Source organism: Physeter macrocephalus, chromosome 6, assembly GCF_002837175.3.
Source record: "Physeter macrocephalus isolate SW-GA chromosome 6, ASM283717v5, whole genome shotgun sequence".
Taxonomy (NCBI): domain Eukaryota; kingdom Metazoa; phylum Chordata; class Mammalia; order Artiodactyla; family Physeteridae; genus Physeter; species Physeter macrocephalus.
Window position 1 is genome coordinate 33,003,798 of NC_041219.1, and position 17,953 is coordinate 33,021,750.

The 17,953-nt window shown below is 37.0% G+C and overlaps 1 protein-coding gene across 6 annotated transcripts in view; it reads right to left on the bottom strand.

The window, feature by feature from the left end:
- ANKS1B (ankyrin repeat and sterile alpha motif domain containing 1B) overlaps nt 1-17,953 on the bottom strand; it is a 1,202,038-nt gene that overhangs the window by 1,000,473 nt on the left and 183,612 nt on the right. For all 6 annotated transcript variants that reach the window (XM_024127226.1, XM_024127225.1, XM_024127224.1 and 3 more), the window contains exon 2: nt 6,218-6,298. In XM_024127226.1, coding sequence (XP_023982994.1) covers nt 6,218-6,298 — 81 coding nt within the window. The remainder of the gene's footprint in view (nt 1-6,217; nt 6,299-17,953) is intronic.

Sequence of the window (17,953 nt, forward strand, 5' to 3'; positions counted from 1 at the left end):
AAGAGATATGGGAACATATGTATATGTATAACTGATTCACTTTGTTGTTAAGGAGAAACTAACACACTATTGTAAAACAGTTATACTCCAATAAAGATGTTAAAAAAAAAAAAACTATTCTTAAAGCAGTTTGCTGCAAGATTGAACAATTCTAGTCATCTTTTTTTTAACTGAAATATATCAGCATTTAAATAAAAGTTAAAATAATACCAAAGGAAGCACAGTTAAATAACTGGATGTAACAAGTAGAATTTATCCTACAAAAAAACAGCCTTCTCCAAATTCATATAGCAAGAAAGACAATTATGTGAAGGGTTTTAATTTCATCCATCAAAGCCTAAGCAGGAAAAAAAAAAAGTCTGAAATTTCTAAAAGCATTTCCTTTCTAGGAGTAAAGAAAAGTTTGATGGGATCATCAATACTATTTTCTTTTACTCTCACTCAAACCATTCAGAATTTCATTTGTTATTTGGCTCAATTTTTGTTGAAATTTTCTAATAATGTATGTGATATGCATTCATTCTTTATCTATCAGGAAGATGTATGATATAGTGAAAAAACTGACTAACACTGATCATTTGTATTGTATAGTATTACTATCATCTAATATCTAAATCAGAAAAGAAAAATCTGTATGTTTATGAAATTATCTTTGGTGAACACCAAGCTCCTAAATAAATACTATTATTTTTATTTCAGTTTTTTAAAAGTTTATTCATTTTATTAAATAAATATCTTATTAAATTTATTTTTAAATTTATTTTAAAATTTTTATTTAAGTTGAGCCTTTCATCTTATTCAGAGATACCAGCTAATAAACTGGCTGAGCTCAGATTTCTAATGTGAAAACATATCTGTGAAATATAAAGTTATATCTTTGATCAAATAAGTGCCTGTTGGGTTTCCCTGGTGGCGCAGTGGTTGAGAGTCCACCTGCCGATGAAGGAGACACGGGTTTGTGCCCCGGTCTGGGAAGATCCCACATGCCGCGGAGCGGCTGGGCCCGTGAGCCATGGCCGCTGAGCCTGCACGTACGGAGCCTGTGCTCCACAACGGGAGAGGCCACAACAGTGAGAGACCCGCGTACCACAAAAAAAAAATAAAAATAAAAAATAAGTGCCTGTTAGTCTTACTGAATCTTAAGCAAAATATTAATCAATATAGTGTCATTAATTTCTTATGATTGTATATCCCTTGTATATGACAAGCAATATGTATTATACTGGCCTTTTTCATCCAGGCTCATCAAGAGCAAATTAAATTTCAGGTACTTTCTTTAATGTCTAAACAAGAAGAGAAGTTAATACAGGATCCCACCAAATCAAGGGTTTTTTTTGTTTTGTTTTTGAGATATAATTGACATATAACATGACTTTCGTTTCAAGTGTACAACATAATGATCTGATATATGTATATACTGCAAACTGATCACTATAATAAGCCTAGTTAACCCCTATTTTAAAATTTTTATTTAAGTTGCATCTTATATCTTCCAGAGGTAACCAGAAATGAATATTTTGACCATACTTGGTTACCTGGCATGAAATATTAAGTTATATTAATGAACACTGTCTACAGAATAGCAAGCAAAGAAGTAAACCCCATATCTTAAAGATAAAGTGGCATTCTTTCTTAACAGCATTTGATAAATAAAAAATGTTCCAAAACACTAAAATAATTCCATTTCCTAGGAACAAAACAAAAATATCAAATTAAATTTAATAATAATCCAACTTAAATCACTGCAACATTTTGTAGCTTGAGGCTAATATATGTAAGTTCAGGTAAAAACAGGAATTCTAAAAGTATTGATTTTTGCTACTATGTTTAAGTTGTTCATTTTCTGACAGATATAAATAATACTTCTGATTAATATGAAATGTCTTTTAAGAAGTTCAGTATATGTTTTGAGCAAAATTAAATTAATTGGGAAGATTCAACACTCAAATTTCTTTACCTCAACAGCAAGTTTCCCTATAATTAACCAAAGACATTTATTTTGTTCCATCCTCCTGTGTTTGTTGGTAATGCAAAGAATTTTGAAATAAATGCAAATCATCTTCATATGGATGTAATATTAACAAACTAATGAAATTCTCAAATTCATGAAGGTCCTCTTGATTTCACACTTTCTTGAAGATTTTACTTCTCCTAAATGAAAATAAAGTTGCAAATGTGTTCAACATGGTCAAAAGCCTTTAGGACAATACACTCCATTTTCTAACTGGAGCTCCTTTATATACTGAATTCATTCTCAGAGATTTCCAGATAGAGTGAATAAAGCCAAAGTTTAACTAGTTAATATCCTTATCCAAGAAAGAAGCAATCAACCAAGATATTTGTAGGTGACTCAAAGGGCAATTTCATGGACTAGATTATATAAATTTTTAGAGGAAGTATTCTTCTTTCATTAGAAAGCCTACTCTGAGCAAATCAAAAGTGCAGCAGATAGCTTACTACGTGGATTCTAGATCCAATTTGAGATCAATTTGGATTATAGATAATGGAGTCTAGGATTCAAGCATTAAATATTTAAAGAATGAGAAGTGAGAATAGAAAATATTTTAACCCTGCACATATCAAATAACATATGTATTTCAAAGATACAATAACAATTTAGTACTGACATTTTCCAAAACAGTAGCCAAGAATTACAATGTACCCAACATAGTTTAATGAGATGGAACTTTAAAAAAAAAAAGGAGCAAGTTGCTAAGAAAAGAAGGAGAATTGAAATGAAACATGAATATACAGGTTTAGTAAAATCTTACAGGGAATGATAAGATTATTAGTTAAAAAGGGGGAAAGGAAAGAAGAAAGAAGGACAGAGGAAGAGAGGGAAAGAAGAAAGGCAGGAAGAAGGAAGAAAAGAAAGGAGGGAGTAAAGGAAGGAGTGAGGGAAGGAGGGAAGGAGGGAGGAAAGCTGGCTAATTGCTATTCAGAAGAGAATTAAGTGAATCAAATTTACAGTAGAAATATGTGAGCGAGACAATGAATACTCCATATTTTGAAAAAGAGAAAAATCTCTAGCCTATCTATTGAAATAATTTATTTATAATCATCACTAGTTAAATCTGTTCTACTGACCATGTTTTTTCTATCATTTGAAGGTAAAAATTTTCTAATCTGTAATTACAAATGACTCAGAAATCACCAAGAGTACATTACATTTTCTATTGTGTCCTGATTTGGCTAAGTGGAGATGAATTGTTCAATATGAAATAATGTATTTCAGGTATAAAATGCTGCTCCACTTGTGGATTAACTACCAGTGATAAACAAGAACTCCCAATAAAACATACAAAATAAAGAGGATACAGGCTTAATTTGTAGTATGAAGGCCATAGTTTTGTTGTTTTTTTTAATTTCTGCACTGGGTCTTAGTTGCGGCACATGGGACCTTCGTTGCAGCATGTAGGATCTTCAGTTGCAGCATGTGGGATCTTTTAGTTGTGGCACGCAGGATCTTTAGTTGAGGCATGCTAGATCTTAGTTGCAGCATGTGGGATCTAGTTCCCTGACCAGGGATCGAACCTGGGCCCCCTGCATTGGGAGTGCGGAGTCTTAGCCACTGGACCACCAGGGAAGTCACAAGGCCATAGATTATATATTGGAGGGAAGGGGAAAGCGTGTGTCCAAAGCAAAAGAATAAACTATAGGACCCTGTAATATTTCTTCCAGCTCTATAATTCCATTAACTTCAGCCTAGAAATCGTAATGCTTATGAAAACAATCTAGAGCTGATGGATACAACAGCAGCAGGAATAAAGATAGAAATGATGTGTTTCTATGCTGACATAGAAGAATGTCTATGACATAAAAAAAATGTCTTTTGCTTGGGAAGAATATAACACAATAGTTCATTACCTATGCTAAGTGAGAAGAGCAAAGACAAAGAAAAGAAAAACCATTCTCCTCTGGCTCTGAGGTATATTCTATGACACTTTTTTATCCGTCAAATATCTTTTCTTATGCCAATATTTAAATCAGCATTCCATGAGAACACACTACTTGTTGATAACGGGAACAAGAAATACATAATGTGACAGAGAAAAACCAACAAGAATTTAGAAAACTGATGTGCATACAGCCACAGAGGGGATATAATGTGAAGTACTGGTAAAAGCATACACTTGGAACTAGAACACTTAGACCTAGAAACAGCCCCACCTTAATAACTAAGTGGCCACTAAGTCACTTATCCAGAATGGTCTTGTTTCTCCATTTATAAAATGAAAGAAGTGAGGAGGGCAGGGTAGAATAAATGATCTCTACTCTTAAAAGTCCTTGGTAACTTAAATAATTTAAAATCAAGAAATCTTATACTCTAGATGAAAATCCAAATTTCAGAATTGTAACATCATAGTACATAACTGAGCTGCAAACAATAATAAAACAGTGTATCATAAAATGTTATAACTGGAAGTAACAACAAAAAATATCCAGCCACTGTATTCAGTGCACTGAACTGAGGCCTAAATAGGTTAATGAAATGGCTCAAGGTCACATGACTAGCAGGGAGGGAGAGATGGGATTAGAATTTTCCTGCTTTTTTCTAATACCTACAGAATGACACTAAGTAAAGTCTTTCTAGAAAGAGTTTAAAAGAAAAGATAAATGAGACCTTTAAATAAAAGCAAAGCAGAGAAATATAATTCTCAGAGAACATCTGCAATTAAAGAGATCTTAAAAGATATACAGTCAAATCCTCATCTCTTTATGATAATCTTAATGATTACTATTCAATCACCCAAATTATCCTCACTTTGTACACTGCCAATAAAAACTAAGAGTTATGCAAGAGGCCTCAGAGAAATATATCTCAATGGTTAGAACTTCACAGGATGTCATGTATAAACCAATAACATTTACTAAAAACTTCACTGAAAATCAAGAAGGGATATGTCCATTTGAGGACAATATTATTTTGAGAAATACTTATAATGCCAAGCTGAGATAGAACAAGAAAAGTTGTATAGCTCAAATGGTCAAGCTCAAGATCTTCTGTCCATTAGATTTGATAGTTTGTCTTCCCCACTGGAACTAAGAAATATGGTACCACCCTAAATCTACAACTAAGATGGCCAAAGAAGCCAGCTTGGGCTTATTTAATAGATTTCACTCCTGATGACTCAGGTACAAAGAAGAATAAATAGTAATTCTTTTAAAAGATTCAGATGTTAGGGATCTGAACACATTTTCCACTCTACAGAAGGATAACATATAGCTGAAAAACACTCAGCAAAATAAAAAAGTTCTAAGTTAGATGATATAAGTTGATATAATAAAGAATCAGGACTGGATGAAAAGAAATGTAATTTGGGAATTCCAATACTAAAAATCTAAGTGATGAAACATTCAGTTCATGGTATTTTATATAATTTGGATGATTCTTCAAACAGAATAATAATGTTCAATTTATGCAATAAGTTAGATAAAAATGTCATAATGATAAATAATGACAAAAATGATGTTTCTTCCATGAGAGCTTTAAGGCCTTAAAATGTGATCAAGTATAACTAAGTCCCTTGTGTCTCAATTCACAGAATGAAAGAAATGTTAAGTGTGAAAGTAAAAGGTAACTAGCACTTTTAAGGCAGTAATTACCACATCTAATAAAACTGAAATGAAATGAAATGATCCAGATCTGAAAAGACTAACTTGAATCATTAAAGCAAAGGAAAAACAGATAGGAGGGGAGACACATGAACAGGGTCACTTTCCTTCTGAAAATCAGGTTAAAGAAGTTTAAAACCTGAAAGACCATTCAAGAATGACAAAGACAAAGCATTTTAGCTTAGTTTGAGGATTTTGAAGTGGTTCATGTAAGTGCCTATGGCTTATAACAGCAAGACTATTGAAGAGTTCACTCCTAGTGAATAATCCCATATTTGGTGAAGACACCCAAAAAAGTAGGGAGGCGTCATTAAGTGATGTATTCCATTCCCTCACCAAAGGTACACACGACTAACATGGTTCTGTCACTTCTTGCATTTTCCCTGTGTGATATTTGACTTGACTTACACTCTGCACATAATCATCTCAGCAACATTCCTACCACTTTCAACTTGCCAGGTATTGAACACCTGGTGCCTCTCTAAATTCATCTAAGCCCAGGGGACTCACGGCAACATGAGACAGGTACCATCAGACATAATTAACTTCATCACATGTAACTGAATACAAAAAGATTCCAGTCCAAATAAGTGGCACTTACTTATGTCCATTTAAGGCTGCATGGTGTAAAGCAGTGTAACCCGAACTGTCTGTGCAGTTCACATTGGGGCCTCGCCAGATGCTGCAAATAAAGCACAAGCACAGAGTTAACAGTTAAGCAGAATTGTGCTTTGAAAAACAAAAAGAAGCCTGATAGTCCCACAGTCAGCAGCATGTTGCATATGAAAATTTTACTCATGTAGAAAACAACTGCTACCTTTCGTGCATTCCTCTCAGAACAATATCTTCATTTATTTGATTCAGGGAAATTATTAGGGAATATAGCTACCTTCAGAAATTAGTAAATGCAGGCCCACTGCCATGCATTAAATTTGGACCCAAAAATTCCCTATCACTTTCTGTCATTACTTAAATACTGAATGCAATTAACATTCAACTATTATATTCTTTACCAAGAATAAAGATTTATGACACCTGCCTACTCCCTTTTAACACACTCATTCTGAGATGGCAGTGGTTTATATAAATTATATTTTTGCATATGTAAAGAATATAAACACTTCTTTCTGTTCCATTGCTACTAAGAGAATATAATACATACTTCATTCTTGAAAATATAATTAAAGATTTGGACTATCACAAACCATAAAAAGATTCTAACAGTTTTGAAGTTATTTTACTATACAATATACTCTGAAGACAACATGTAACTACATTAAAGAATCCATTTCATCCTTGATCACTACAATTACAGAAACTATGTACAGCTTTAGAAAAAAATTAGACATTGAAAGACACTTCCAAAAGTAGACCAAAATAAAAAACAAAACAAAAACAAACTGTTTCAAAGCCATCAAAACTAACATCTAATGACAAACTAATTCATGTATTCACAAAATATTTATTGTACACCAATTGTATGTCACATATTAAGCTAGGCACTGCGAGTACAAAGTCAGAATTCACGGACCTTCTTTATGAGAACAGAGTCTAATGGAGAAGACAGACACATAAACTAACAATTACAGAGTGCTAAGATAATCAAGGTACCAGAGAGCATACAAGCATCTCTAAGAGAATGAATAGCTATTCCAAATGAGATATCACAACTGACTTTAACTAAGTTGAGACAATGAAAATGAGCAGAATGTACTTTTTCAACAGTTATTAAAAGGACAAATCAATAAGATGCAGAGATCAATTGAAGGAAGGAGAAGGTAGTAGCACAGAATGACTCAAATTTAATGCCTAAATGACCAAAAGGAAAAAGACAACATTAACTAAGATGTGAAAAGAGAAGCAAATTTCCTTGGGGAAGACAGTGCAGATGGAAAGCAAACAATGACTTCAGGTTTGGAGACACTGAATTTTAAGTATCTGACATACTTACATAAAAGTAAGGATCTCCAGAAGATTATAAAAATATCTAGTTAGAAGCATGGCCCTGAAGTCAGACTACATGAGTTCAAAAACCTGGCTCCATTACTTGTTGGGGGTAGCCCTGCATGAAGTGTTTAACCTCTCTGAAATTCAATTCCTCGTCTGAAAAATAGAGATGATAATAATAGTACTACCTTATAATGTTGTGAGAATCAAATGAATCAATACCTACAAAGCTCTTATGGCAGTAGTTGAACATAGTACTAGCATCTGTTATATTTGTTAGAACATAGTTCGACAAATTGTTAGAATAAATTATTATTAAATAGAAGGAAAAACCAAGGGAGTGCCTGATATCAGACTCTTTAAGAGGGAGGCCATCAGACTCAAATACCTCAGTGGATACTTTGTATATGGGGGCAAGGTGAAACCTTTTCTCAAAGGTTGATATTAATTAAAATCTATCAATCCCTGGTTAAAAAAAAAAAAAAATCAAACCTGACTTGGGTAGACAGTCCCAAGTTCAAGGCAGCTCAAAATCTGAAAACCTCCCAGCCCTCACTGAAACTGTCAGAGAACTATATGAAAGTATATGGTGAGGAAAAAAAAGAAAGAAAGAGAGAAAGAAAAATATGGAACAGACAATAGAACCATGGATATTAACAATACTGGAGGGTCCAGCACAGGAAAAAGGTTATATGAAGGACATTGAGAGTTGTCCAAGAGTAAATAAAACCAAGAGAAAGCATTATACAATTTAAAACAGGAAACTGTTAAAAAAAAAACAAAAAACAATCAAGTTACATAAAAGTTAAACAATTTATTTGGTAATAAAAACGGTCTTGGGCTTCCCAGGTGGCACAGTGGTTGAGAATCTGCCTGCCAATGCAGGGGACATGGGTTCGAGCCCTGGTCTGGGAAGGTCCCACATGCTGCGGAGCAACTAGGCCCGTGAGCCACACTACTGAGCCTGCGCATCTGGAGCTTGTGCTCGGCAACAAGAGAGGCCACGACAGTGAGAGGCCCGCACACCGTGATGAAGAGTGGCCCCCACTCACCGCAACTAGAGAAAGCCCTCGCATAGAAACGAAGACCCAACAGAGCCATAAATAAATAAATAAATAAATAAATAAAAATACAATAAAAAAAAAGGTCTTGAGGAAATTAATGACCAAATATAATTAGTCAGTTGTAAGGATTTAACATTATTTTGATCTTAACCTTATTTCAGTTCAGTGGTTTTTTTCTTTAATGGTAGCTTACTTCCTGAGAATAAAAAAAGTGACAGTTAAACAAGTAAAGTTATAAAATGAGCATATGCTTTCCAATTTCATTAAGATTGTTAGGCTTTTACCACTTTTTTTTTAATCAATCCTTGAAGCATTTTCAATCTCCTATTACATTCTTAAAATTTTTATACTTTTGTTCCTCCTGCTAGCTCACCCATCTTGCTCTATTAATTTCCACCGCTGTGCCTTTAATCATGCCCTTCTACTAACCTACAACAGATTCTCTAACCAATCATACCTTACCATTCCTCCAAAGCCCTGATCAAGATTCACCTATTCCAATAACTCTTTCTCTATGTACTGAATACAACAGCTATTTAATAAATGTGTGCTAAATTATATAAATTTAAAAATCAAATAAAGGATTATTTTTAATGAATAAATAAGCCACAGGTAAAACAGAAGTGTTAAAACAATGGAATGTACTTATTTAAAATAATCTATGAAATCATTTTAAAAAATCCAAAAGAGGCAAAACAAAAAAAAAATCAGAAAAGAGGAACAAAGAATAGGTAAGACAAATACAAAGCAAATTGTTAGATGACAGATTTAACCATAACCATATCAATAATTACATTAACTATCAATAGTCTGATCACCCCAATTAAAAAAGAAAAATCATCAGACTGGATTAAAGAAAGTAAGACACAACTATATACTTACTAAAAGAAATTCACTTTAAATATAGAGATACAAATAGAAAAAAAGTAAAGGACAGAAAAATCATACTAACACTAATCAAAATAAGCTGAATAACTATATTAACATTGGACAAACCAGATTTCGAAGCTAAGAATATTACAAGGGATAAAGAAAATCATTTCAGAATGACAAAGATGTCGACTTATCAGAAGAATATGGGAATCCTAAATGTTTTTTGCCTCTAACAACAGAACTTCAAAATACATGAAGCAAAAAACTGATACAACTGCAAAGATAAACAGACCTACCCACTGACACTTGGAGATTTCAATACGTCTCTCTCAATAACTGATAGAAAAGTAAACAGAAAATCATTAAGGGTATACAAGAATTGAATAACACTACCAACCAACTTGACCTAACTGACATTTATAGAACACTTACCCAATAATACCTGAACACATATTCTTTTCAAGTGAACACAACACATTTACCAATATATCCTATATCGTGGATCATAAATCTCAATAAATCTACAAGATTCAGAGGGGAGACGTTCAAGATGCCAGAGGACTAAGACGTGGAGATCACCTTCCTCCCCACAAATACATCAGAAATACATCTACGTGTGGAACAACCCCTACAGAACACCTACTGAATGCTGGAAGAAGACCTCAGACTTCCCAAAAGGCAAGAAACTCCCCCACGTACCTGGGGAGGGCAAAAGAAAACAGAGACAAAAGAATTAGGGACAGGACCTGCCCCTCTGGGAGGGAGCTGTGAAGGAGGAAAAGTTTCCACACACTAGGAAGCCCCTTCACTGGTGGAGACAGGGGCTGGGCGGCATGTGGAAGCTTCAGAGCCACGGAGGAGAGTGCAGCAACAGGGATGCAGAGGGGAAAACGGAGAGATTCCCGCACACAGGATTGGTACCGACCAGCACTCACCAGCCCGAGAGGCTTGTCTGCCCCCGCCACCTGGGGCAGGCGGGGGCTGGGAGCTGAGGCTCAAGCTTTGGAGGTCAGATCCCAGGGAGAGGACTGGGGTTGGCTGCGTGAACACAGTCTGAAGCGGACTAGTGCGCCACAGCTAGCCGCCGAAGACGCAGGAGAACACTGTTTTGGGGTGTGCAAGGAGAGGGGATTCAGAGCACTGACTAACTGAGCTCCAGAGACAGGCACGAGCCGCGGCTATCAGCGTGGACACCAGAGACAGGCGTGAGAGGCTAAGGCTGCTGCTGCCACCAAGAAGGCTGTGTGAAGCACAGGTCACTATCCACACCTCCCCTCCCAAGAGTCTGTGCAGGCTGCCACTGCCAGGGTCTTGTGATCCAGGGAAAACTTCCCCAGGAGAACACACGGCACACGTAAGGCTGTTGCAACGTCACGCCGGCTTCTGCCACTGCAGGTTCGCTCCACATTCTGTACCCCTCCCACCCCCCCAAATGAGTGAGCCAGAGCCCCCTAATCAGCTGCTACTTTAACCCTGTCCTGTCTGAGCGAAGAACAGACGCCCTCAGGTGACCTATACACAGAGGCAGGGCCAAATCCTGAACCCCAGGAGCAGTATGAACAAAGAAGAGAAACAGAAATTTCTCCCAGCACCCTCAGCAGCACCAAATTATATCTCCAAAATCAACTTGATGTACCCTGTATCTGAGGATTACCTGAATAGACAACTAATCATCCAAAAATTGATGCAGTAGACTTTGGGAGCAACTATAGACTTGCAGTTTGCTTTCTGCATTTAATTTGTTTCTGGTTTTATGTATATTTTACATTATTATTTAGACTTTATTATCGTTGGTAGATTTGCTTATTGATTTGGTTGCTCTCTTCCTTTTTTTTTCTAATATATAGATTTTTTTTTTTTCCTTTTTCTCTTTTTGTGAGCATGTATGTGTATGGTTCTTTGTGTGATTTTGTCTGTATGGCTTTGCTTTTACCATTTGAACTAGGGTTCTGTCTGTCCATTTTTTTTCTTCCTTTTCTTTTTTTATTACTTTTTAATTTTTTAATTTTCAATATTTTTTTTATTTTTTATTTTAATAACTTTATTTTATTTTATTTTTCTTTCTTTTTTTCTCATTTTTTTTCTGAGCCATGTGGCTGACAGGGTCATCATGCTCTGGCTGGGTGTCAGGGCTGGGCCTCTGATGTGGGAGAGCTGAGTTCAGGACATTGGTCCACCAGAGACCTCCTGGCTCCACGTAATATCAAATGGCGAAAGCTCTCCCAGAGATCTCCATTTCAAGGCTAAGAACCAGCTCCACTCAACGACCAGCAAGCCACAGTGCTGGAAACCCCATGCCAAACAACTAGCAAGACAGGAACCCATTAGCAGAGAGGCTGCTTAAAATCATAAGGTCACAGCCACCCAAAACCACACAACCAGATGCAGTCCTACCCACCAGAAAGACAAGATCCAGCCTCATCCACCAGAACACAGGCACTAGTCCCCTCCACCGGGAAGCCAACACAACACACTGAACTAACCTTAGCCACTGGGGGCAGACACCAAAAACTACTTAGGGACAGGACCTGCCCCTCTGGGAGGGAGCTGTGAAGGAGGAAAAGTTTCCACACACTAGGAAGCCCCTTCACTGGTGGAGACAGGGGCTGGGCGGCATGTGGAAGCTTCAGAGCCACGGAGGAGAGTGCAGCAACAGGGATGCAGAGGGGAAAACGGAGAGATTCCCGCACACAGGATTGGTACCGACCAGCACTCACCAGCCCGAGAGGCTTGTCTGCCCCCGCCACCTGGGGCAGGCGGGGGCTGGGAGCTGAGGCTCAAGCTTTGGAGGTCAGATCCCAGGGAGAGGACTGGGGTTGGCTGCGTGAACACAGTCTGAAGCGGACTAGTGCGCCACAGCTAGCCGCCGAAGACGCAGGAGAACACTGTTTTGGGGTGTGCAAGGAGAGGGGATTCAGAGCACTGACTAACTGAGCTCCAGAGACAGGCACGAGCCGCGGCTATCAGCGTGGACACCAGAGACAGGCGTGAGAGGCTAAGGCTGCTGCTGCCACCAAGAAGGCTGTGTGAAGCACAGGTCACTATCCACACCTCCCCTCCCAAGAGTCTGTGCAGGCCGCCACTGCCAGGGTCCTGTGATCCAGGGAAAACTTCCCCAGGAGAACACACGGCACACGTAAGGCTGTTGCAACGTCACGCCGGCTTCTGCCACTGCAGGTTCGCTCCACATTCTGTACCCCTCCCACCCCCCCAAATGAGTGAGCCAGAGCCCCCTAATCAGCTGCTACTTTAACCCTGTCCTGTCTGAGCGAAGAACAGACGCCCTCAGGTGACCTATACACAGAGGCAGGGCCAAATCCTGAACCCCAGGAGCAGTATAAACAAAGAAGAGAAACAGAAATTTCTCCCAGCACCCTCAGCAGCACCAAATTATATCTCCAAAATCAACTTGATGTACCCTGTATCTGAGGATTACCTGAATAGACAACTAATCATCCAAAAATTGATGCAGTAGACTTTGGGAGCAACTATAGACTTGCAGTTTGCTTTCTGCATTTAATTTGTTTCTGGTTTTATGTATATTTTACATTATTATTTAGACTTTATTATCGTTGGTAGATTTGCTTATTGATTTGGTTGCTCTCTTCCTTTTTTTTTCTAATATATAGATTTTTTTTTTTCCTTTTTCTCTTTTTGTGAGCATGTATGTGTATGGTTCTTTGTGTGATTTTGTCTGTATGGCTTTGCTTTTACCATTTGAACTAGGGTTCTGTCTGTCCATTTTTTTTCTTCCTTTTCTTTTTTTATTACTTTTTAATTTTTTAATTTTCAATAATTTTTTTATTTTTTATTTTAATAACTTTATTTTATTTTATTTTTCTTTCTTTTTTTCTCATTTTTTTTCTGAGCCATGTGGCTGACAGGGTCATCATGCTCTGGCTGGGTGTCAGGGCTGGGCCTCTGATGTGGGAGAGCTGAGTTCAGGACATTGGTCCACCAGAGACCTCCTGGCTCCACGTAATATCAAATGGCGAAAGCTCTCCCAGAGATCTCCATTTCAAGGCTAAGAACCAGCTCCACTCAACGACCAGCAAGCCACAGTGCTGGAAACCCCATGCCAAACAACTAGCAAGACAGGAACCCATTAGCAGAGAGGCTGCTTAAAATCATAAGGTCACAGCCACCCAAAACCACACAACCAGATGCAGTCCTACCCACCAGAAAGACAAGATCCAGCCTCATCCACCAGAACACAGGCACTAGTCCCCTCCACCGGGAAGCCAACACAACACACTGAACTAACCTTAGCCACTGGGGGCAGACACCAAAAACTACGGGAACTAGGGACCTGCAGCCTGCGAAAAGGAGACCCCAAACACAGTAAGTAAAGCAAAATGAGAAGACACAGAAACACACAGCAGATGAAAGAGCAAGGTAAAAAACCCACCAGAACAAATGAAGAGGAAATAGGCAGTCTACCTGGAAAAGAATTCAGAATAATGATAGTAAAGATGATCCAAATTCTTGGAAAAAGAATGGAGAAAATACAAGAACGTTTAACAAGGACCTAGAAGAATTAAAGAGCAAACAAACAATGATGAACAACACAATAAATGAAATTAAAAATTCTGTAGAAGGGATCAATAGCAGAATAACTGAGGCAGAAGAACGGATAAGTGACCTCGAAGATAAAATAGTGGAAGTAACTACTGCAGAGCAAAATAAAGAAAAAAGAAGGAAAAGAATGGAGGACACTCTCAGAGACCTCTGGGACAACATTAAACACACCAACATTCCAATTATAGGGGTCCCAGAAGAAGGAGAGGAAAAGAAGGGGACTGAGAAAATATTTGAAGATTTTATAGTTGAACACGTCCCTAATATGGGAAAGGAAAGAGTCAAATAAGTACAGGTAGCGCAGAGAGTCCCATACAGGATAAAACCAAGGAGAAACACGCCAAGACACATATTAATCAGACTATTAGAAATTAAATACAAACAAAAAATATTAAAAGCAGCAAGGGAAAAACAACAATTAATATACAAGGCAATCCCCATAAGGTTAACAGCTGATCTTTCAGCAGAAACTCTGCAAGCCAGAAGGGAGTGGCAGTACATACTTAAAGTGATGAAAGGGAAAAACCGACAACCAAGATTACTCTACACAGCAAGGATCACATTCAGCTTCAACAGAGAAATTAAAACCTTTGCAGACAAGTAAAAGTTAAGAGATTTCAGCACCATCAAACCAGCTTTACAACTAATGCTAAAGGAACTCCTCTAGGGAGGAAGCAAGAGAGAAAGAAAAGACCTATAATAACAAACCCAAAAAAATTAAGAAAATGGTAATAGGAACATACATATAGATAATTATCCTAAATGTAAACGGATTAAATGCTCCAACCAAAAGATATAGACTGGCTGAATGGATACAAAAACAAGACCCATATATATGCTGTCTATGAGAGACTCACTTCAGACCTAGGGACACATACAGACTGAAAGTGAGGGGATGGAAAAAGATATTCCATGCAAATGAAAATCAAAAGAAAGCTGAGGTAGCAATTCTCATATCAGACAAAGTAGACTTTAAAATAAAGACCATTATAAGAGACAAAGAAGGACACTACATAATGATCAAGGAATCAGTCCAAGAAGAAGATATAACAATTGTAAATATTAATGCACCCAACATAGGAGCACCTCACTGCATGTCAGATGCTGACAGCCATTTTTTAACACCCCACTGTCACCAATGGACAGATCATCCAAAATGAAAATAAATGAGGAAACACAAGATTTAAATGACACTTTAAACAAGATGGACTTAATTGATATTTATAGGACATTCCACCCAAAAACAAGAGAATACACTTTCTTCTCAAGTGCTCATGGAACATTCTGCAGGATAGATCATATCTTGGGTCACAAATCAAGCCTTGGTAAATTTAAGAAAATTGAAATCATATTAAGTATCTTTTCTGACCACAATGCTATGAGACTACATATCAATTACAGGAAAAAGTCTGTAAAAAACACAAACATGTGGAGGCTAAACAATACACTACTTAATAACCAAGAGATCACTGAAGAAATCAAAGATGAAATCAAAAAATACCTAGAAACAAATGACAATGAAAACAGGACGACCCAAGACCTATGGGATGCAGCAAAAGCACCTCTAAGACGGAAGTTTATGGCAATACAATCCTCAAGAAACAAGAAACTTCTCAAATAAACAATCTAACCTTACACCTAAAGCAACTAGAGAAGGAAGAACAAAAAAAAAACCTCAAAGTTAGCAAAAGGAAGGAAATCACAAAGACCACATTAGAAATAAATGAAAAATAAATGAAGAAAACAATAGTAAAGATCAAAAAAACTAAAAGCTGGGCCTCTGTGAAGATACACAAAATTGATAAACCATTAGCCAGACTCATCAAGAAAAAAAAGAAGACTCAAATCAGTATAATTAGAAATGAAAAAGGAGAAGTAACAACTGACACTGCAGAAATACAAAGGATCATAAGAGACTACTACAAGCAAATATATACCACTAAAATGGACAACCTGGAAGAAATGGACAAATTCTTAGAAAACGACAACCTTCCAAGACTGAACCAGGAAGAAACAGAAAATATAAACAGACCACACACAAGCACAGAAATTTTGAATGTGATTAAAAATCTTCCAACAAACAAAAGCCCAGGACCAGATGGCTTCACAGGTGAATTCTACCAAACATTTACAGAAGAGCTAACACCTATCCTTCTCAAACTCTTCCAAAATATAGCAGAGGGAGGAACACTCCCAAACTCATTCTAGGAGGCCACCATCACCCTGATACCAAAACCAAAGATGGCACCAAAAAGAAAACTACAGACCAATATCACTGATGAACATAGATGCAAAAATCCTCAGCAAAATACTAGCAAACAGAATCCAACAGCACTTTCAAAGGATCATACACCATGATCAAGTGGGGTTTATCCCAGGAATGCAAGGATTCTTCAATATATGCAAATCAACCAACGTGATAAACCATATTAACAAATTGAAGGAAAAATCCATATGATCATCTCAATAAATGCAGAAAAAGCTTTCGAAAAAATTCAGCACCTACTTATGATAAAAACCCTCCAGAAAGCAGGCACATAGGGAACTTACCTCAACATAATAAAGGCCATACATGAGAAACACACAGCCAACATCATTCTCAACGGTGAAAAACTGAAACCATTTCCTCTAAGATCAGGAACAAGACAAGGATGTCCACTCTCACCACTATTATTCAACATAGTTTTGAAGTCCTAGTCATGGCAATCAGAGGAGAAAAAGAAATAAAAGGAATCCAAACTGGAAAAGAAGAAGTAAAACTGTTACTGTTTGCAGATGACATGATACTATACATAGAGAATCCTAAGGAGGCTACCAGGAAACTACTAGAGCTAATCAATGAATTTGGTAAAGTAGCAGGATACAAAATTAATGCACAGAAATCTCTGGCATTCTTATACACTAATGATGAAAAATCTGAGAGTGAAATTAAGAAAACACTCCCATTTACCACGGCAACAAAAAGAATAAAATATCTAGGAATAAACCTACCTAAGGAGACAAAAGACTTGTATGCAGAAAACTATAAGACACTGATGAAAGAAATTAAAGATGATACAAATAATAGCCAAAGCAATCTTGAGAAAGAAAAATGGAGCTGGAGGAATCAGACTCCTGGACTTCAGACTATACCACAAAGCTACAGTAGTCAAGACAGTATGGTATTGGCACATAAACAGAAATACAGATCAATGGAACAGGATAGAAAACCCAGAGATAAGCACACGCACCTATGGTCACCTTATTTTTGATAAAGGAGGCAAGAATATACAATGGAGAAAAGGCAGCCTCTTCAATAAGTGGTGCTGGGAAAACCAGAAAGCTACATGTAAAAGAATGAAATTAGAACACTCCCTAACACCATACACAAAAATAAACTCAAAATGGATTAAGACCTAAATGTAAGGCCAGACACTATAAAACTCTTAGAGGAAAACATAGGCAGAACATGCTAAGACATAAATCACAGCAAGATCCTTTTTGACCCACCTCCTAAAGAAATGGAAACAAAAACAAAAATAAACAAATGGGATCTAATGAAACTTAAAAACTTTTGCAAAGCCATGGAAACCATAAACAGAACAAAAAGAAAACCCTCAGAATGGGAGAAAATATTTGCCGATGAAGCAACTGACAGAGGATTAATCTCTAAAATATACAAGCAGCTCATGCAGCTCAATATAAAAAAAAAAACCCAATCCAAAAATGGGCAGAAAACCTAGATAGACATTTCTCCAAATAAGATATACAGATTGCCCCAAACACATGAAAAATTGCTCAACAACATTAATCATTAGAGAAATGCAAATCAAAACTACAATGAGGTATCACCTCACACCGGTCAGAATGGCCATCATCAAAAAATCTAGAAATAA